Raw genomic sequence first — 22941 nt, forward strand, 5'->3', positions numbered from 1 at the left:
TCACAGTATGCACCACAATGCTTTAAAACGGCAAAGCTTCTGGAAAACCCAAACAAAAGGAACGTCACCAGGTGACGTCAGCCTATATACAGCCCTGTGTGGTCGCAGCGCATAAGCAATCCCATTCTTGTACCGCTTCCCTGAAAAGCTTTTCAGTAAATGCACTCATGCTACTACAGGAGCTTCTCCCAGCAATAAGCCACCCATCTGCCATCAACAAGTTAGGACTAAGGGAAGCCACAGCTGCGGAAAAAGAAAACGTGAGCTTCAATTAAACAGCTGAGCAGCCACTGAGGATGAAAACTTGTATTAAGCATTGATTTAAAAATTGCAGACCTGCCAGAGGAGATCAAGCCAGCGATTTCAAACGGAGTATTCCGAGAGAGCATCGTGGATTCGATTTTGCACTAATATCAAAGGACGCTAAGCCCAGTAAATTATTCAAAGGCTGTCTCACACTAGAGCCTTTTACAGACTCACCGTGTTGAGTCTAAAACTACGACTGAATGCAACCTCCAATGTACTCAAAAGAATGGGTAAGTTCCTGCGTTTCTCTATACCTTGTATAATGAATGACCGGCTATGCTTTAAAGGAGCAGTTAGGTGCTAAAGCAAATTTTGCTGCACTGAACCTTATGAGAAAATAAAAAGAATAAAAATGTTTTCCAATTGTGACACTGTAAATCCTCCGTAATAGAGATAAAGGCTCTTCCTAAGTGTAATATCCAAGTGTTCCGTGTTTCGTAGTAAAGTTGTTTCTTGCATTTAGAATTAGCTTGTCGGAAATGCATGGCAATGTTATCTGCAGTGAAATCTTCGGTCGTGATGTTCAAAGTGTACTGATCGGGCTATCCTATCTTGTTGTTTTCCTAAATTATATTCTGCAGGCTTACATTTCAAGTGGCCATTAGGGGCTCGTATGCTGGCAGCACTATATGCAATGAGTATGGTTTTAAAAATGCTGCCTGCCTTGGGCATGGCTTGTCCACCAAAATGTCGCTGTGAGAAGCTGCTCTTTTACTGTGACTCTCAGGGGTTTCACTCAGTGCCAAACACCACTGAAAAGGGCTCGCTAGGTTTGTCACTGAGGCACAATTATATTTCTGAACTTGAAAGGGATCAATTTGCAAGCTTCAGTCAACTTACTTGGCTTCACTTAGATCATAATCAAATTGCAACAGTCAGAGAAGATTCTTTTCAAGGACTGTATAAACTTAAGGAATTAGTCTTAAGTTCCAACAAAATCTTTCATTTGCCAAACACCACTTTTAGCCAGCTGCTTAACCTGCAGAATTTGGACCTCTCTTTTAATCAGTTATCCTCTCTGCACCCCGAGCTCTTCTACGGCCTTCGCAAGCTACAGACCTTGCACTTGCGATCCAACTCCCTGCGGACCATCCCGGTCCGCCTGTTCTGGGACTGTCGTAGCCTGGAGTTCCTGGATTTGAGCACAAACCGCTTGCGAAGTTTGGCTCGCAACGGATTTGCGGGATTAATCAAGCTGAGGGAGCTTCACCTAGAGCACAACCAGCTGACAAAGATTAATTTTGCTCACTTCCTCCGGCTGAGCAGCCTGCACACGCTCTTCTTGCAGTGGAACAAAATCAGCAACTTGACGTGTGGGATGGAGTGGACCTGGGGCACCTTAGAAAAGCTCGATTTGACTGGAAACGAAATCAAAGCCATCGACCTAACCGTCTTTGAAACTATGCCTAACCTTAAAACCCTCCTAATGGATAACAACAAGCTCACCACTCTGGATTCCAAGATCCTAGGCTCGCTGACATCCCTCACCACCGTGGGCCTCTCCGGCAATCTGTGGGAATGCAGCCCAAAGATCTGCGCCTTGGCCACATGGCTGAGTGGCTTCCAAGGTCGGTGGGAGCACTCCATCCTCTGCCACAGCCCCGACCACACCCAGGGAGAGGATATTCTGGATGCAGTATATGGTTTTCAGCTTTGCTGGAATTTATCAACTGTTGTTACGCCCGTGGCTACGACATACGCAGCCCCCACTACCGAGTACACGAAAAGAATAAGCTCTTCTCATTTCCATGTGGGAGACAAAGAGATTCCAACTACGGCAGGCATGGTCGTTACCACTGAAGAACATTTCCCCGAGTCAAACAATGCCATCTTCACTCAGAGGGTAATTACAGGAACAATGGCTTTATTGTTTTCTTTCTTTTTTATCATTTTTATAGTGTTCATCTCCAGGAAGTGCTGCCCTCCCACATTAAGAAGAATTAGGCAGTGCTCAATGATTCAAAACCACAGGCAGCTCCGATCCCAAACGCGGCTGCATATGGCAAATATGTCAGACCAAGGACCCTATAACGAATACGAACCCACCCACGAAGGACCCTTCATCATCATCAACGGCTACGGACAGTGCAAGTGTCAGCAGCTGCCGTACAAAGAATGTGAAGTATAATACCTACATGCCGTCAAAAACCAGATCAGATAAGTAACCTATTTTAAAATTGTAGGGGACCTACATCAGATTCTAATTTTTACAAATGTTGACATAAAGCCTAATTTTGCAAGCTACTTAATGGAAACATTGTTTATGGAGTGGTGCAGTATTTTTAAGTTTTTTAAAAATAAATCCATAATATTTTCAGTGTTAAAGAAGCAATGATTACATTAAACTTGCACTCCTAATGTTTAAAAGTCTGAAAGAGATGCTCACCTCAAACTATGTAAAATGTTTCATGTTATGTAATTATATGACTGTGTGTAAACATTTATACCCAAGTCTCCATATTCGACTTTTTCTATTGAGAACAGTCCGAGGGGAAGGACACTGGATATCTGTACAGAGATCTGCAGGGGGACATACACTCCGTTTGTTCCACTGCAGCTGTAGGATCCCAAACACTCCAGCTGGCTCCGCTCACTTTAACGGCAGCCGTGGAGGAAGATTTTTTTTTTCCTCCTCTGATAATTTCACTCCAGTATAACACGGGGAGGAGAAACAAAAAAAAGAGAGAAGGACAAAGGCTCAGGTGGGGATTTAAGTGGATTGGGGGACCAATGAATTTATTTTAAATACAGATTTCCCATCCACACATTCCTAGTTTGGCTGGCATAAACGGACCTTGCTGAAGCTCACGCAGACACAGAAGGGAGCAGTTCCCCCAGTCACAAATTAGCAGGACGGTCACAAATTAGCAGGACGGTCACAAATTAGCAGGACGGTCACAAATCAGCAGGACGACTCTCCAGGCACTTCCAAAGTAGGCAGCGGAGCTTTATTTAGGAAGGCTCAGTACGACAGGATCAATTCTAAATATTAAGTACATTCAATTCTTATCGGCTCTCTGGTTTGACTTGATGATGCTTTTCATGAATCCAGGCTAATTGCTTACAAGTACGAACAAACAGAATTTCAACACCTTCTCACTTGTAAATACCCTTAATGCAAGTTTTTTTAATTAAAAGTAAATATCAGCCATGAGGTTAAGGAGAAGAGGAAAGGAAGGAAGGAGGGAAGAAACCTCTCTTTGTCCCCCCGCTGCCCCCCCCAGCTGAGGCTTCCTCTTGCCTGGAAGCTATTTTCATGCACTAACTCCACTGGTTTCTCTGGAGACATAATCAGCCCCGGTAATATAAGCTCTCACTTGTCCTCCTCTTAAAAATTCAAGGTAATTACCAGTTTAAAAACAACACCACAAAAAAAAATTACACTAAAAAAACCTCCCAAACACAACAAAAAACAACAGACTGACTGATAAGTTATGATAATATAACTAGTTTATAGAATAGTTCACTGAAAAATGTTTTGTTTCTTACTTGATATGGGACAGGATTTAAACTAGTATGACATTAAAAAAAAAAAAAAAACCACAACCAAAACATATATAAATATATATATACACACACACCTCATCCTTAAGGAGTAATTTGATCTCTTTAGCCAGAAGTACCATATTGCTATTTATACTATATTATGAAATTATATGTAAATATTTGCAGATCTATGCAGCGATGGTGGTACTCAGATGCCACGGGGGCGGTGGGGGGGAGGGGGGTCTGCAAAGGATTACAGTATTTTTAAGCCAACTGCTCAAATATTGTAAACATTCTAACCAAAGCTAAAAGGACCAGAGGGATGGTATTTTTTTTATATATATATATACATGTATGTAGAATTAAAAAAAGTGTTGTGTCCAATGCTGCAGTGTTAAACAATTACCAGCACACACAGATGAAGAAAAGGAATTCCTCACAGTGTTGACATACCTTGAAAAAAATCAGTAATTACAGTATGCTAATTGTGTTGTACTAAACTATTCTGCAAACTTTTTAAACAGAAAAAGCACTGCATAAAAAAACTTGTTTGCTGTTTCACTCTGCTTTTATATATCTGTATTATCACTTAGTGAGGTATTTAGGGTGCAATTATACAACAGTTTGATGTTTTATTGTGAAATGAATTCGTCCGAGGCAATTACAGCAAGATGAGTGTGACTTCTGTTAAGATTTGCCATACTGATTTTTCAGTTTTGAAGATATTAATTCACATCATTTTACTTTTACATACAGTGCCCTTATTATAAAACAAATATTTTGTTTACTTCCTGTGACTCTGTACTTTAATGGAAGAAATTCAGTGAAGCCTAAAGGTTGTCCATAGAGATACCTTTGAACCCTCGGAACTGTTTATACTACGATGAGCTGATTTACACCTATTCTAGGAAATCAATCACTGCTCTTAACTGAACACAATCAAACCTGGAGGGCAGGTGGACAAAGAGCAAATATTCCGTCCGATTAAATCCCACACGAGCCAGAAGGCCAGACCTAAGCCGATAAATACAAAAACGTACCAGCATGCAGGGGTATTTAGCTGCTTGTGGAAAGACTTGTTTCATTCCTTCCCACAAGTGAGAGCTCAGAGCTCTTCCCTTACAGCCAGGCTTGTGCTCTGCTCGGGGCAGGCACGCGGGCATCGCTGGCTCAGCAGCAACCTGCCCCTGCCCTCCCGTACCTGGCGTGAGCTGACGTGAGGGGCTGCGCCCCTCAGGGGACTGGATAGCAGAGCTTTGGGGATGGTATTCATGTACAGTTGGAGACAAAGTTATAATTGAACTCATTAATTACCGTGGCAGCCAAATAATCTGGCTACATTATCATCAACCATCAGATGTCAATACTGAACTGGGATGTCCTCAGCTGCATTCGTAGGGAGGAATCGCACCTTTCTGCTGCGTGCCCAGCACAAACCCTGGCTGTGAGGCAGTTCCTCAGGTACCGCGTCAGCCTTGCACGTGGTAACGATAAGTGGCCACTTGACTGAAGTGCTGAGGTTCCTCCCAAGGAGGTGCTTTCCCAAAGCCCCAGCTCTACGCAGAAACCCACTCCATCTTTATTAGCAAAAGATGGATGTACGAGCAATGCTGGATTTAATCCTCTTCACCATCTCAGCCACCTCTACCAATTTTCCAGCCATTAAAGCACTGCTCCCACGTCTCTCAGAGCAAAGGCACCCAGGCACCCAACTTCTCTCCCCCACCAGCATCCCCCAGTAGCCACTGGTCCTGCAGCGGCGCCAAGCAGGAGGCCAGCAGACAGAGCCTAGCACGGGACCATTCGATTTTCCTTTGACTCTCTGTACTACACACTAATACACAGCCAAGCTCCCAAATGCCGTGGTTTATGTCTGCCATTTCCAAAACCATTTGTTGCCAGGTTCCAGGCATAAGCAAAGCAATTCCACAAACATTACATTTAGGGTAACTGGTATCATAAAACTTGCAGAATGTCAAACACTAGCAAGCAGAGTCAGCTTGAATTCCCTTAGGAGGGATAGGGAAAGGCAGGCAAAGCCAGGGCTCTGCGCAAGGGCAGGACTGTTAATTTGAGGGGGGTGGGGGGGTGTTGTCTGAAAAAAAAAAAAGAAAAAAAAAGTTGCTGTCTTCCATTCTCAATTGCTTGTGACTCTTCCAAGCAACGAGGGCATTGTAATAACTGCATTACTCGGCAGCCCTTGATTTATTTTGTTTATCAAGAACCACAATGATTTGGTTTAAATTAATTGTATTTCAGTCTGAGCACTGGCTGGTGACATGAGGCTCTTCTTAACCTGCTCTCCCCAAATACCACCTGTGCTGCACAGCCTCTGTTACTGCAGATACTAACTGGCATTACAGGTGCTTCTCCACCTGGAGGCACAGCCTCACCTAAGTCTTCAGGGCCTTTTAGAAATGTACATTTCTTCTACTGTACTTGAGGTCCTCATCCCATTCAAAGACCTCCTCCAGCCAGTTTTTACCTCCTCCCACCCTCGCGTCAGTGAAATGCAAGCCCAGCAGTACGAGTTCAATTTTTGAGTCATCCCGCTGGAACAGGTCGGAATTAATGCTTTCCGTTCCCCTCTCGTTAGTCGCTCTGCATTAGATCATCGTTTAAATGCACACAACTAAAAATTATGCGAGAAAGAGCAAAATGGGTTAGCGTTTAGTCTCCAGTTGAAGTGTTCCTCTGCACAGAGCTCCCGTTTCTTATCAGATGGAAGCAAAATTAATGCTGCTGTATCAATGTTTGCTTTTGTTTGCTTTTCCCCCAAGCAGAAATGATCTGATTTGTCAGCGATAAGCCTAGCTTGCATGGAAATCTAAGCAAATGTGCTTATGTCCCATTACCCCCCTTAGAAGACAGCAGCCTACTGCTAATGTGTAAATTCAGAAATATACAGTGGCTTTAAACCAGAAATCTGCACTACACATTTTTCATGTGTCTAAGTTAATTTCTGTACTATTCTAATGAAAATAAAAGTTGATTTAATTTTGTGGTCTGTGTAGCTATCAAAATCCATCTGTTCAGACCCGTGAAATCCATCCAGAATTTGAATTTCATCTTTCTTATGAAGTTTTCCATAAAGAATTATAAGCTCTGAGAGGGATACAGTATTTCTCCTCCCCCCCAAAAAGGAACAAGCAAGGTAACAAAAACCAAAGGCAGTTGCACAGCAGCAGCCCCTCCCTCCCCACACCTTTCTCCGTTTCTCAGTCCCATCAGCTGAACTGGTGCTGGGCTTTCCTTTTTAAGCCTTCACCCTAGCAGGATGCTTAAAGACCATTTCAGAGTCAGCTGGAAATTCAACTTTTAACATCTTGTATAAAAAGCTTGTGAGAGGTATCTAGGGAAAGGTAACAGAAGCTTTGATTGACATAATGAAGCCTCAGACAGGGCAAACCACCACACAGCTTGTGCACCTCCGGTATACACACCAAAATCTACACCTGCGACTGCTCCTTTGTAAAAAAAAAAAAACAAAATAAAACAAAAAAAAAACCACAAGTAAAATCCACCCCATTTTTCTTTTTGTTAATGAAAACATTAGTAAGTGAACTATTCTACCAGCTTAGTAACCAGAAATCTCGATTAAAAAGAGTCCTAGATGCATTGTGTTTAAATTATGATTAAAGAGCCAACTTCTGGTGGGAGGGGGTGTAAGTAATGGAGTAAAACCAACTGCAGTGTACAGAAAAATTTTGTTATTAAAATTGTGTATACTGTAAACCTGAATTTGCCTCTTTCTTCCTCCCTTTTCTAACAGAGGTGTCAAAAGCTCACTCTTTCACAATACGTAAAGGACCAGTTTACGTCCACCAGGGAAAGCAGATAAGGCAGGTTTGGGCCAGTCCATCTCCCACAACATATCAAATGCGGCACCTTCCGTTTCACTGCAATAAACAACCTGGTCTGATCTGTCTGCATGGGTTCTTCTCAAACAAGGCACCTCCTGACTAGCAAAAACTGTCTGTATAAGCAAGGTGAGCAACTGAAAACCAAACCAAGCCAAGCTCACACCCTTAGACCAAAGCCCAGAACAGCCCCGGCAGCAGCATCACCTGCAGCTCGCAGAGGCTGCCTGCAGGGCTGCTGGGCCTGGCTCCGGCCCTTGGGCTTCCCCCTGGGTCACCTGGTAGTCCACTCGACCACCTCTCGGCCACGGCACCAGTCAGGAGCGTGGCGCTGCCCACAGGACCACCCGGTCAAAAATCTAGCACGGACAAACGAGCTGTATCATTCAGAGATGTCAAACCAGGGAGCTGTCACTTCAGCTCTGAATTACAACCATCTAGAAAGCGTCAGAAATAGATTCCCTGTACAAGAAGTGCTCTTTACATGGGCTACTGCAATGAACGTAGCGTTCCAAATCACAGGGCTTCAATAACACAAGAAAGATTTCTGGTTTAGGGAAGTGACAAGTTCACGGACACAACCCAAAAGCCTTAATACAACAGCTGAACAGAAGAACAAGTTTCAGGATGTTCCAAGATGATTACGTGCACTGAGCTGCCAGCTAAAATCATGCTAGTAACTAAGCCTCAGCTGCATTTACTTTTTTGCAAAAGGTTTGGCTGGAACAAGTCCTCGAGGGTTTTAAATGTCAGCTGGCTAACTGCCTCTCAAATCCTTCTAATACTTCAAAGCAGCACATGATAAATTTATTTTCTTAAACTCTCCGAGAGACTAATTTTAAGATTATAAAAAGCATCTCTCAAATGCAACACCAGTTGTCTTCCCAAGCAAAGGTAAGATACATAAGAGGAAAACAGTATTCTGAATGTACTATGCAAAACCTTTAAATCCAATTAGCAACACAAAAATGTCAACATGACTAACAACTTTTAAATGTAAGCTGTGTTAAGACAACTGCAAAAAAATTGAGACTCAGGAATCTGACTAAAGAGGACTGCACAAATGAAGTGAAAATTGCAGCACATGTGGGACTCCCTCCTCCCGTGAGTGCACAGGCTAAGGGACAGTCCCCAGAGCAGGTGTTCACTCACCAGAAAGCCCTGATGTTAATATTTCTTGTAATCACTGTTCTTAAGGAATCATCATTACCTGATCAGCAATTTTATTACCATGAAGATACTAGAAAAACAACTGTACTGTCATGAATTAAAGCTCTGTCATATTTGACATTTGGAACCACACACTCTGGGAGCTATTTTGGAAGAATTTCTTTACATGTGGGTGGTGAAACCCCGGCACAGGTTGCCCCGAGAGGTCACTGAAGCTCCATCCCTGGAAACATTCAAGGTCAGGCTGGACGGGGCTCTGAGCAACCTAGTCTGGTTAAAAGATGTCCACAGGGGTTGGACCAGATGACTTTTAAGGGTCACCTCCATCCCCACCCATCCTATGAAACAAACAAAGAAGACTACAGTTGCCTCATTAACAAAATTTCATGTTTATTTCTGCGATGCACGACTAAAGAGGTTTGGTTACTAAGGGCATTCAGCAAATGTTTTGGTTATCTCTCAGCCAGAAACAGTATATTAGTTCTGCTGGGTTTAATAAACAAGGTGTAAGAAATTTGACTTGTCCTTTTAGCAAATGTAAGAAAAAAGACCAAAAACTTAAATATAACCAAAAATCATTTGAGACCTTCTGAATTGGCAGCATAAGAAAAAGTAGCTAGGAGCTGAACAGTGACCAAAGGGAATACATCTTGAGTTAAATCTGAGGCCTTCTCCCCGGTACATAACACAAACACTTCCAACACAAGCACAGACACCACTTTAGTCCTCCTGGGCATTTTAAGAAACTAATAAATCTTCCTTTTAAAAAACCCAAGTGTTTATTTTAAATGCTGTTCAAGTTACCCTTGTTTTCCACCAGCCGGCTCTACTGCTTGTATGTGGAATACAAAGCAAACTAAGCAGAGAAAAACTAAGCAGAGAAAAACTAAGCAGAGAAAAACTAAGCAGAGAAAAACTAAGCAGAGAAAAACTAAGCAGAGAAAAACTAAGCAGAGAAAAACTAAGCAGAGAAAAACTAAGCAGAGAAAAACTAAGCAGAGAAAAACTAAGCAGAGAAAAACTAAGCAGAGAAAAACTAAGCAGAGAAAAACTAAGCAGAGAAAAACTAAGCAGAGAAAAACTAAGCAGAGAAAAACTAAGCAGAGAAAAACTAAGCAGAGAAAAACTAAGCAGAGAAAAACTAAGCAGAGAAAAACTAAGCAGAGAAAAACTAAGCAGAGAAAAACTAAGCAGAGAAAAACTAAGCAGAGAAAAACTAAGCAGAGAAAAACTAAGCAGAGAAAAAACCATACTTCCCTTCACATCAGCCCCCACCCCTAAACAGTGTGCAGTGCCATCCACTATTTCATGTAGGTGCACTATGCTTTATACTGGTTTAAAAAAGCAGCCTTATTTCATGAGAAGTCTTGAAATAAGTGGAAAAGGTTCATCCATCAAGGAGGTTCTTAAATAATGAATGGGTCATAATTCTTTAGAGTCAAAAGCAATTAATTTTCTGTATTACAATCAGGAGAATAAATCTGAAAATCCATTTTAATGGCTCTGAATCTGAAGGTAGTGTTGCAGCTGAATTTTTAATCTTAAAATACATGAGCAATGAAGACTTCTCCTGTTTAAACATACAATCTTCTACCAAACAGAACAGCTTCACTGCATATTTAATAGGTAGAATGGGTTTTGCAAGACCGCATGAGATTAAAGACAGTACAAGATACAGGAAATGCATTTCAAGTAGAAAGGCCCTTCTTCCAAGATACTTCTCAACTGTACAGCTACAAAAATTCCTGAAGTCTACAAAATACTGCAGAAGAGCTTATTGCAAAAAAGGATTTTTACCTACATGCTTGCAAAGAGCTAAAAATATTGAGAAGGGTGTTAATGTGGAATCCAGCTCAATTCTGCAGCAAGTATTCTTACCAGGATGCATCTGCTCTCCTCCCTTTAACTCACTCCTAAATAACCCATCATGTATCCAGAACCTCTGCCTCAAAAGCCGCGTGCTCCTAGCTGGGACTATCAATTCCTGCCCTCAAATAGATTGCTTCAACCCTAATACCATCCTAAGTTTTTAATCTTTTGTAGAAAAAAAAACCTGTAAAATTAATAGAGCTCTTATTAAAGCTAATAATGACACAATCTGTTAGCAGTGAGGGCAAGGGAAAGGGAACAGGCTAGCAGCGAATTTCTGCCTCCAAAGCCACCACACGACAGTTCCCAAGGGGCAAACGTGCACTCCCTGGCACTGGGGACACTTCCAGCGACTTCAGTAACAATCTCTGCTTTGAGTCAGTCCCGTTTTGGCTACCCAGGCCCACTCACCTGACCCAGAAGGGAGTCACACAGCGAACGGCCTCAGCACACACTTCTCAAAGGATGCGAGCCAGAAACAAATTACTAAGTTGAGAAAACCACACAGCAGGCCGTCCTGCGAGCCCCAGGCCTAACTGTATACCTCTCATTTAAAGAGCAAGAGATATTAAAGCATCATCTATGTTGTCCTCAGGATAAGACAACATGCTTCAGTAAAGACGCAGAACTACTTATTGATTGAGTCTAGCCCTGAAGCATGCCATCCCCAAACAAACAGCAACATCTGTTGTACCAAGGTCTAGAGAGACTTAGGATTAACTCCACGCTTGAAATTCTGGTTGAATAATTTAAAGGTTAAAGAATTCTTCGTCAATCTTTCCAGACAGTCCTGAAGACAGAAATAGCTGTGTGGCTGCTGCCAGGTAGGACAGACCCCTAGCTCAGCACCCAGGGGAGCAGCAAACCACTGCAAAGCAGACTGGGAGCACAGGCAGTGGGGTTTGGGATCTCCTAATGACAGCTGGAAGCCTACTCTGTAGGTATCAAGTGCGTATCTTTAGGCTTCAGGCCTTCAAGAATTTAGCAGCACAAAGAGAAAGCCATCTCTAGTTTATATTCTCTCTGGACGACTGGTTTCGCTCTGAGACATCTATTAGCACCACAGCAGCTGTGGAACTTGGAAATAAGAGAGCTTTGACTATATGACAGATGCTTTTTGCCTGCAATTAGCATCCAGTCCTAAGACACCAGAAACTTCAAAAAAAGGCTAAAGTTCGGCATTTGATTAGGTTGAGCTACAGAAAAAAAATATAGTGCCTGTCAAAGCTTACTGTATCTCTAACATGACACTATGCTCCTGAGTAAAACAAAAATAACAGGTATCTTCAACAAGTTACCATGGCCTAGAGTGACAGTTAATTTTTAGGAGATGTCTGTGCATCCTTTATTGAAATTACGGATTCCCATGTTCAACATCCCAATCATTGGCTTTTGCCAGGCATTACTGTCTGCGAGTGGAGAGTGAGTTTCTAGATCGGCAAAAATATGTCAGTCCTCTGGGTAAGGGACACCTGCTGCCCATAGTTAAAATAATTACACACCCACACAAGACCTCTGCATAACATAATGTAACCACAAAACGAGGGCTAAGGCATTTCAGGTATTTACAGACTATGCATCCAACCTCAACTGCTGAACAAGTCGCAAGGACACTTCCACTCCAAGTTTTTCAGTTTGTCAGTGATGTGACCAGTCTGAAACTTGGAGAAAACCCCTTTTGTTTATGGAAGGAACTCAAAGCACTTGCTCCTCTGCTGCAGAGATGTACCCTTACCTTACCAGCAGGGACCAGGACAGCAAACACCAGCTGACACACAGCGAGGTTCTTGTGCACAAAAGCAGCAACACTGCACAGAGACCTGGAGCGCAACCGTGCTCAGCACCCTCCTCTAACGCAGCTCAAGACTACTCCAGGACATCGCCGTGCCTGCCAGCTGCCCGACAACACACCGTAAAACAGGGCAGACAAATGAAAGTACTGACAAAGCGGAGAACGACTCCGGCGCACCACGCAGATAAATTTCAGGGATATTGCCCCTTCATATCTACAACTGTCTACGGACAACAATTAACTTGACAAAGGATGCCAATGTGTGTCCAGAGACACATGAAAAGGTTTTATACTACATTCAAATGAGCTGATGCTACTAGAGCGCAGGCTGCTTTCTTCTTCTTAGTGGGCACTCGATCATCTGAATACACCACAGTACAGCTGCATCATCAAGATAGGAACTTTCTGACACCTACTTTTACTGTCCATTTATTCCAGAATAGTTATTGTCATCAGGCACATTAGTGAGTGATCATCAGCTCTAAAAAACACCTTCAGTTGTTTATGCAAATTTCACTACCTTGCAGCACGTTCTGCTCATTGCAACTCCTCCAACTTCAGCTGTAACAGTCAAGAACAAAATTTAGTCAGTACTCAGTGACCATCAGACACCCACTGGAAACCATGAAAATAAAACAAAACCAGTCAAAAAGATGAAGTTACCTAAGAAATAAAATAACCCAACCATCTCATTTCTCTAAAGCATTAATTATGCACATACATGCAGTGAGTAAAAATAGAATATAATAGAGAAGTGACACAGTAAATCCACCTAAACCAATATGAAATACATGCAGCCAGTGATCCTGAGGTACTGAAAGCAATATTTAAAAATCAAAAGTAAATGTCAAAAAAACCCAACCCATGAATGGCAGAAAAACTTCTACAAATTCAATTTCAAGAAGGGCTTGGTACTGTGGGTGGAATTCTCTGCACAGAGACAATTTCAAGGCTATATCTATATCTTAGTACTAGAATCCTCTGTTATTACATTAACCAGTAACCTAACGTTATCTTTATCTATATAAATGTACATTGGCTCTGACCACATCATCTCATGCTTACCTAAGTCTATTAAAATTGTGTGCCCACTACTTTACAACTGCCTTTTGCTGAGCTTTTTACCCATTACCAGCTGCAGGTCCTGCCCTTTGGGTACTTCCGGTGTCTAAACCTCCAGCTAGCCTAAGCACTGCTCAGCTGCCACAAGTCAACTTACATGGGTAAACTACACTAAAAATGTTACTAACTCTTATTCTGGTGAGGTTTTTTGATGTTTTGTTTTATTGGGTTTTCTTCGTTTGTTTGTGGGATGTTTTTTCATTGTTTTTTGTTATAATTAGTATATAATATTTCCTACATTTGCTTACAAGACAAACATTTTAAGCTACTGACAGGATTAGGAGTAAATGACAAGTCCACATACGTGATGCAAATTGCTCACAGACACAAGGTGAAAAATACGATAAAGAACATAAACAGGCTTCAGTGATCCAAGTCAGAAAACAAACAAAAAACCCACACTCATTCTGAGCAGAAAAGAGGATTTTTTGTGATTATTAAAACACCTTCTACCAAGGCCATCACATAGCCTGATTTCTGTTTTGACAAGTGGTTTGGGTTTTTGTTTTGTTGGGTTGTTTTTTTCTATGTAGTGCAATCACAATCAGAAAAGGTCTATGTTATCAAAAGCATTCCACTGCCTTTGAAACATAGTTCAAATTAGGATACTAATACCAATACTTCCAATGTCTTCATTAATATATTACAAAAAAAAAAAACAACAACAAAAAAACCCACACAACTCACACCTCCAAAAGTCTTACTTTCTCATGAGAGCTATAATTGGCAGTGTCACTCTTGCAGAGTCTGCTCCCTAACAAAAAAAGGAAAATCAGGGGAACACACAAGTTACTCGTCTTCCAAACTTCTTAACATCTTTTAACTTTAATGGCAGCTGACCAGAATCTTCAGGAGTGCTCCAGACTAAAGACCATTCTTAATCTCTGAAACTCACTCCCGAATTCACATTTGAAGGCAAGGGTGGATGCAGTGGAAAATACTGGGTTTGGTTAGGAGGAGCTGGTTTACAAGTAATTCACATCCTAAAAACAACAGAATCTTGACAAGATGAAGCAATAAATTTCATCCCCAGCAAGTGCAGGAACCCAGTTACTAACTAGCTTGTCCATCCACCCACCCATCCATGTTAGGGGTAACTAGCAATTTCATTCAAATATCTTCACTGGCAGCAGTAACTGAACAAGTTCCCTTTTAAGCAATGGTGAAATCAAACCTTTAAAATTACGGTCTACTGCTATCAGTGTATTCTTTCTTGACGGGAAAAAGTGGTATTGCGACATCGCAAAGTAATTTCTTCTACCTATTATCTTCACCTGTGATACAGGGGAGGAGGAGAAGGGATGGAGAGAGGTATCTGTCTCAATGTTTTGTACAACTTTTGTACCACTGCCAGGTAATAGAGCTACTGGTGTTCCCTTAAGGCTTATTCTTATACCTAAAGAAGTTAACAGCATAGGTTTTATGATACAGAGCACACACGTTCTGTATCTCTGCAACACATTTCCACCACTGAGGCAAAAATATCTATTCATATAGGTAAGTAATGGCAGGAAGGTGCCAGGGAGCCAAGAAAATTGTCCTGCAACAATATGCATCTTTTTGTAAAAGCTCAAAAGAAAACATGTTGGCAGTAATGCATCATCTGCTAAAATGGAGTTTTCACTGAACTGAGTATTCCTACTTGTTATTAAATCATAATGTTGGGGCAAAGGTAGGACTTTACAAGCCAGATTTGGACCCAGCACTACCAAAGCAAACATAACCTGAAATCCTTGGCAAAATCAAAGAGGTGTATGTTTCTGGTTACCTTGACCATGTTCCCTAGATGAGCTTCATGAGCCAGGCCGAACAAAAGGCTCAACTTGCACTTGGTTAAGTCTGCCAGAAGAGTGCTTCGGCTCGATTTTACACAACTCCCAAGGTAAAGGTGTTACTTTGCAGAGGGTCTGGCATCTTCCTTCAGAAGTTTGCAAGCTTGTGTTGCTCTTCTCTTCACTCCCCACCATGAGCAAGCAGGCTGCGTGCAAGAGCCAGGGCTCAGCACTCCAGCAACCCAGGTCTGGGCTGTTGTGCCCAGCTGCACAAGGGCTGACCGGGCTGGCACGTCCTACAGAGCTGTCCTGGTCCACAGGCCCGGCCTCAGGTCCCACCCAGACCAGTACAGAGCAGAAGATAACACGCAGTGCAACGCTGGATCACCCTGGATGGCCGTGCCACCAGGTGAGGCCTAATCCAGGCTGCTCGTGAATGACACCCGCGGAGCCCAGGGAGGGCGGCGCAGTATTTTGTCAACACTTACAGCTGTTTCCTCACAAGCGGTTTTGTTGAATGACGACTAGTTAAGCTTGACTACAGGTCAATTCATCTCACTTCTGGTACATCTGGGTAGCTGGGAGTAGCAGGATGGATGGGGGAATGACTCAGAATACCAAATCAGAGGGAGAAAATGCTTCTGCAGGAGCCACAAGGCAGCTGCTGACAGGGCCAGTGAGTAATCCCCTACTGTGGAGCCTCCTTTATAGGCTTGAATTTTCCTTTTGATGTTAATTAGTAACCTTATCTAAAGAGTATCTCAAGTTTTTCCTTTGCAAATTACAAGAACTAATAGATATATCCAGAAATATGAAAAGCAGACTGAAGTTTACACCCACAGTAATTGTAAGAGCCTTGAAATATTTTAGTTTTTATCATATTTTACATGCATGTGAAAGGCTTTAGAAATAGAACAACTAAAATTGGAACAACACAGACCCCTGCAAAACTCAAATTAAAAAGAGTGAGCCAAGACAGCATATGCCCTTTCCAAGAGGAAGAGAATGCATTATAAATCTGGGAATAAAGCCACCTAACTCCTGGCAAGACAGCTTAGAGAAATAGACAATAAAACAATCCTACCAATACAGTCATAAGACATTCAAAACTAGAATTAATGTATCCTTTTTTCATTATTAGAAATATGAATAGCATTAGTTTGTAACAGATTTAAGTACTTCCTGTAGGAAGGGATTCCGCAGGCTTAGCTTGCAATATTGCAAGAAGAAAACTAGATGTGAAGTTACCTTTGACAGGAAGCAAAAGGTATTAACAACTGGAAAGAGCATCAAAAAGCTGCCTGACTAACTGTCGGGGGGCTGCCTACTGAGCACCTCCGGCCTTACCAGCCGGAGCATCTCCGGCTAAACAGCAGCAGCATCTCATCTCCCTCCCACAAGTACACCTTGGTAACTTCACTTGCCTTCACAGAAGACAAAACTGCTTGAAAAAACAACATCCTCGCTGATGGTAACGTTGACACCACTGCTTGTGGTTAAGGAAAGCAGCAGTCTTATTGCATCACATTGATTTACCTAAAGCAAGCGACTCACTGAGAAACCTTGCGGGATTCCAAAGGCACGAACAACGTGGTGTGTGGAACATCATACTCTTCAGAGACACCATCAAGCCGTTATTTGCTAAGGTAACTGATGAGCCAGCCACCCCTGCAGGTTACAAGAATGCATTCCAGCATTTAAAATTGCAGCCTGAGCCTGACAAAAAGGGAATGCCCTTCTTCAAAAGAAAACAAACGTCACAGAATCATAGAATGGGTTGGCTTGGAGAAGATCTTAAAGATCATCCGGTTCCAACCCCTTCCCTCCACCCCTTAAAGGAAATAAATCGTTTTGGAACAGCCAGCACACCTGAGGCAGAGCAGGAAGGCAGCATCACCTATGGTAAGCATTCAGAAAGAGGAAGTAAAGCAAAGCAGAAAGCTATGAGAGCAGAGGTGTTTTGCATTTATTGTATCAGCCTCTACCTGTAAAGAAAACATTAGAGAAATGACTTAACTTTGCATTAGGTAGATGATAAAACAGCAGCTATTCAAACAATCATAATCAACATACAGAACTGTACAATCTGGCTCAGAAAAACAGGGAAATTGAAAGTACTTAAGCTGACAGTGACTCGAAAAACCCAGCTCGTTAAATTCAGTTTTACTCCAAGAAATAAGCTTTAACTGAATGTACACTTCACTGCAGTCTAGTACTGAAAGCACCCTTCCCTTTACACAGGCACTGCTGCAGACGTGGGTAATAGAACCAAAGTCACAGATTGAGTTCGTAAAACAAATTAATGCGTCTACTGGAAATTACGCCGGGAACATTCCCAGGGATACAAGTTCCCTGTGTACCTGATACAGTCCTGTTCTTTCAAAAAAGACTTCCTAAATTCCGACAGAGTATCCACAATTTTTGGCATACCTGGCGAGGGCAAGGGGGAGGGGAAGACATTTCCCCCGCACTACAAAACTTATTAAGGATAAAAACATTTGGAGATTTCAGCACCTGTCACTAGAAAGTCAGTTTTACATGCTCTGTGAATCAGTCTTCACGATAGCATACGGGGGAGTACCAGGACATGACGATTTGCTGCTTAATCACTGCCTTCTCCCCACACACGCGTTCCTCACAGGACCTCCTCGTTCATTCTAGTCCCATCTCCTCGTTCACTCTAGTGGCGGCTCCCCCAGCAGAGCCCCACAGCACCTGCACAGGCAGGAGCAGTCTTCCACGGTGAGCAAGGCTGCGTGTGCCCACGCCCGTGGGACACGAGAAGGAGAGCAATGTGCCCAGGCGAGGCTGGGCAACAGTCATCACCATCATCACAGAATGGCCCAGGCTGGAAGGGACCTTGGAGATCATCTAGTCCAACCTCCCTGTCATGGGCAGGGACTCCACCTCTCGACTAGACCAGGCAACACATGGGGACCGAGCGGGAATCGAACCCGCGACCTCGGTGTTGTCATCGTTGTCAGCACCGCGCTCAAACCACTGAGCTAACCAGCCCCCTAGTCTTACCTGCAGCTATGAGAAAGCCAAGCCTGCTTCAAACCAGCTCTTGCAAAACAAGAAAATAAACTTTTAAGTTTGCAAAGACCCTGCCTTCCCCAATTAAAAGATCCCACGGGAAGAAACATGACCATCTTGGAGGCCGTTAGCTCCAACGGGGTCAGCTGCTCCAATACAAGACAGGAGGGCTTTCAATTTTTTTTTTTCTTTTTAAACGTTTCTGTTATTTCTACATTAACTTCTCGTTTTCTTGGCTTTTTGCAGTCCAGTGACCTCTAGAATTGAGATTCTTTGACTCTTGGAGAGGTGCCCAAAAACTCATTCTGCCTCTAAGGAAATTCACAATTTGGCATTTAAGGGGAACAGTATCAAGTGATATAGCTGCAGTCTTATTTTGTACTTGACATCAGAGCTCCCATGTCACCTTCCTCCCCTGAAATGACTCAGTAAATACAGTCTCAAAGGAGAGGTTCAAAGGCATTAGCAGGGAAGGGCAAGCAAGCCCCGCGTTACAAATTTTCCCCTACACAGTCCAAGAAGCCGACTGGTGAGGTGGGAACACTTTGAAAAACGGGAAATTAAACTAAAGCCACAGATCACAGAAGCCACCTGGGCAATATAATGTAGCCAGTTGCTCAAGCTCTACACATGCAGAAGTAATTGCTAGGATTTAGTTAAGATGCTTTGAATAAAATTAATGCATGCTTAAAAGCAATGCACAGTTATTAGATTAAAAAACATGGGGAGAGTATGTAAATGGAGGTGGATGACTTGGGCCATCACTGACATCTGTAATTTAACTGCTGGGAAGCCTGAAAAGGAGTAAGGCCATCAAATTAGCTGTAGGACAGACTACGTGTGCTACAAATAAGTCCCGGGGCTATCTTCCTACCCAGGGAAACAAGATTTTTCAAAAAACATCATATATCCATGTTGTTAATTAACACCTGGAACGAACCCAAAACGTGTCAATACAGACGGTGACAAGTTAGTATCAGGAAAGAAAAAAACCCTTCAAAATATAGGTAAGTCTCAAGCATGTCATGAGGGGCATCTTGAAGAAGATCCTTCAGATTCTCCAGCATTCCTTAGTATTTCTGTGTGTCCTTCGATTTTGAAAGAAATGATGCAACTACATCAATGCATCAGGACAACATAAATAAAATTAACAGGATCAGAATTAGTTCAAGTCTTAAAACAGTTTAAGATAGTGAGTACTCTGACTCCCCCAAGCAGCCCACAGGTGCAGCCTCACACCGCATGGACAAATCTTAACCTGCCATTAAAAAACCCAAACCAAAACACAAAATAAAAAGGTGCCTGCCTCACTTGTACATGGCAATCTTAGTCCAAAATTCAATCAACTTAACATGAAGGCAATAAAAAAATAACTTTTTTTTTAGGGAACCCATCTTTTAAATGTAAGACCAAAAGATATTCCTTAAAATGCAGCAGATGAAAGGCAAGCTAGAAGGAAAATCTGAAGCAGGCAAGAAGCAGAAAGGGATAAGTGGCCAGAGAACCCCCCAGCGAGGGCACCCGCCTGCTGCCTGAGCACCTTCCCCTCACAGCACGCATCCAACGTCTGCAACCACCAAGATGATTTCTGTGCATCCACAAGAACTGCACACCTCTTCTCTCTCTCCTCCCAGTTACTCCACTGCACACTCCACTGCACACTCCCACCTCATCCACAATTCCTTAGCTCCACAGAGATAGTTAGCCCTCAAGATACCCTACCTACAAAGTTACACAGTTTGTAAACCAAGAATCTTTACTTTTCAAAGCCTCTTTTATTCCCTCCCCCTCTCCCCTCCCAAGAGCTACCAGGCTTCATTTTCTAAGTTCTTTCCGCAGGTTTCAAAGTAACTGATAATGTCAATTCAAGTTACCGTATTCAGTAAAGCACAGATGACGGCACCTCAGGCATACAGAAGTTCTCAGCTGAGAAGCAATTTTTTTTTTCTGGCCACATATGGCAGCAGTAGAGCACCCAATGAACAGCAAAAACCTTTTTTTCTCAACAGTCAGAGGTTAACATACATGCAGTATGAGTCAATGATCCACAAAGGGCTGCACATCACACAACATTTGCGTTTAATCTGAAACATACAGACATTGAAGAAACACACACAATGTACGAAAGGCACAGTAATTTGCGAAAATGAGCTCAGAACCGTGCAACTTTGCCTCTTCACAGACTGCTGCTAATTTTGCAAATGCACTCGTTTTTATCTTATGGCCTGATGCCCAGGGAAAACTTTTTTTAATTGGCAGTGAGGAAAAACGCATCTTTCGGCACACCTTTGCATGGAAGATCTTGGCCTGTAAGCCTGTCGGCTTGCAGCTGTTATAGAAAAGAAATCACTCTTTCAGAGTGAGAAATCAGCAAGAATAATTTTTGAGTATAGAGTCTCCAAAGTCATGAAGTAAGTCCTCTCAACCCCTTTAAGCAGAAGATTTTTAACCCTGGCATATGCAAGTCATCTCTGTTCTGTTTCTGCTCTGTCCATTTGCCTGTAATTCCTGTTCCTCCTCCTAAATAAACACGTCCCTGTGCAGACAAGAAGCAAGCCAAAATTTTCTCCTCTATTTCAACAGCTTTCCAAGATACAGCTTAACTCTCATCCTTTCCTCAGACATGAGAAGGATTAAGTCACTCCTCCACCTCTATTTACATTCAAGAGGGCTGCCACTACTTGGATAAGCCACAAATGCTAATTATTCTGTATTGATTCAGTTGACTTTCTGGGACAAAGTAGGTCTAAAGTTCCAGGACACATTATGAGCATTACAGGACATCGGCTTTCTTACACAGGATAAAACAGGTTAAGCAAAGAGCACAGTCTAGATATTAAGCATCAAACCTAGAACAGAAACCCCGTGTTCCCATTCAGACTTTCACTGCTTGCACCAGGATTTAGTAACAAGGTTAAGAGATGCTGGAAAGCAAAGAACATAGAGCACAACAGGTTTTGCCTATCACAGGAGAACTGGAGAGGATAAGTGGTACCAGAAGTAACAGGGATACGGAGAGCGACTGCCCTCATTCTCAGACTTCATTATCTTCTGAATCCCGTCTCGCAGAAAGATAGGCACTTAATCCAGTTCCTATTAGATCAAGGCTAAAGAATAAAGAGGAAAGTCCAGGACTTCAGATGCAAGTATTTAGTTGTAATGCAAGAATTTTAGTATTCCGACTTCGTAATAATTCCATCATTCCTTTCCTCCAACAGTAGAAATTCAAAAGCCCAGTTGTGTGTGTAATACTTCTGCACACTGAGAGCATGATCCTGCTGGAGGCTAAAAGACTGTTTATCCACAGATCAGTAGTCACTGCACAATCTTACATGCTCTGTTCCATCTATACTCCTCAATTTTGGCTTTGAGAAAGTATTCGAGTATTACCAAATGGAGTTTCAGTAGTGGTGACTATATATCTAATCTTACGTAGACAGATAGACCTTAAATAATTTCCTACAAAATGGCAGAATTCAAATTAAGTCACAAACTAGAAAATTTTAAAGCAGAATACATGCATAGCATTATAGCATATTTATGTAAAATGGTTTATAGCTCAACAAAAGTAAAATGCTGCAAAATGCCAGCTGCCATATCACAGACGTGCACACACCTCATTATTTCAGGTTATTCACCAACCTCAAATGTTATTTGATCAACAGTAGATTAAGGAAGGTCTTTTGGATTTCCAACATAACATTAGGATATATTAGATATATGTTAATATTGGACAGAGATATATGTTTAACATGAAAGGAAAAACAGATGTTTCAACAATATGAACCTAAAGGCGTGGGGAAGGACAGGAGGGATTGGGTAGGACGGAAACCCTCACTGCCACGAAGGGTGCCTACAGGGCTCACTTCTCCTCAAGTTCAGAGAGAGCATCAGGCTTCAGTTCTGTGGCACACATGAATGGAGTAACCACTGTGAGTGAGGGCAGCACCCTTCCTTCTTCTACATATATTAACAGTCTACAGCAAAAACGCCGAAAGGCATCGAAAGACTGCAAGGCTGAGTACTGCTGTGCAAGACAGCTCAGACAAAGTCCCAGCTACTGTCAAATCCATTCAATCGAAGAGTTATTACTAGCAATTCTGCACCAAAAAAGCAGCAAAGGCTCAAGGTAGGGGATGAAGAAGAGCAATAATTTAAGATTTCAGTAGACTGTTAAGCTTGTGCTGGAACTAGACTTCACGTGTGAAGATTGGGCTTTGTTGGGTTTCTTTAAGTAGGTGTTAAGCCAGCCACGTACTTCTTTAAGAAATGCATTCTCCCTGCATAGCACGAACACTGCCTTGGGCCTGAGAGAGTAATCAGGACTTTCAAGTTGTGCCACTTGCATAAATGAATCGGTAGCCTGAGCAGAGGCTGGCTGTGTTAACCTTGGCCACCAGCCACGAGCCCAGATGTGCTGCCCTCCCTCCCCTTCGAGGCTGAGCACTCTCATCACTGCAGTTGCTTGGGATCTCTAACCCAGCAATTCCACACGTGCATCAGGATGGACTCAGAGTAACCCCTGGGA

General features: G+C 42.5%; 2 protein-coding genes and 1 non-coding gene across 5 annotated transcripts in view; 1 reads left to right on the forward strand and 2 right to left on the reverse strand.

The window, feature by feature from the left end:
- CTNNA3 (catenin (cadherin-associated protein), alpha 3) overlaps nucleotides 1-22941 on the reverse strand; it is a 100812-nt gene that overhangs the window by 55543 nt on the left and 22328 nt on the right. Inside the window, exons 8-9 of one of the 3 annotated variants that reach the window (XM_009878896.1) lie at nucleotides 15620-15625; nucleotides 1366-1383 (exon numbers count right to left, since the gene is read on the reverse strand). The exons of the other annotated variants lie outside the window; for them this stretch is intronic. Coding sequence (XP_009877198.1) covers nucleotides 1366-1383; nucleotides 15620-15625 — 24 coding nt within the window. The remainder of the gene's footprint in view (nucleotides 1-1365; nucleotides 1384-15619; nucleotides 15626-22941) is intronic. 3 annotated transcript variants of the gene reach the window in all.
- On the forward strand, nucleotides 116-2628 carry LRRTM2 (leucine rich repeat transmembrane neuronal 2). The gene is made up of 2 exons (XM_009878894.1): nucleotides 116-536; nucleotides 888-2628. Exons 1-2 carry the CDS (start codon nucleotides 533-535, stop codon nucleotides 2432-2434), a joined length of 1551 nt encoding a protein of 516 aa, XP_009877196.1. The 5' UTR covers nucleotides 116-532; the 3' UTR covers nucleotides 2435-2628.
- On the reverse strand, nucleotides 18311-18393 carry TRNAV-GAC. The gene is given in 2 exon segments: nucleotides 18311-18346; nucleotides 18356-18393. It is a non-coding gene; the product is annotated as a tRNA-Val (tRNA).

The sequence above is a fragment of the Apaloderma vittatum genome, unplaced genomic scaffold (assembly GCF_000703405.1).
Source record: "Apaloderma vittatum isolate BGI_N311 unplaced genomic scaffold, ASM70340v1 scaffold11401, whole genome shotgun sequence".
Classification (NCBI taxonomy): Eukaryota; Metazoa; Chordata; class Aves; order Trogoniformes; family Trogonidae; genus Apaloderma; species Apaloderma vittatum.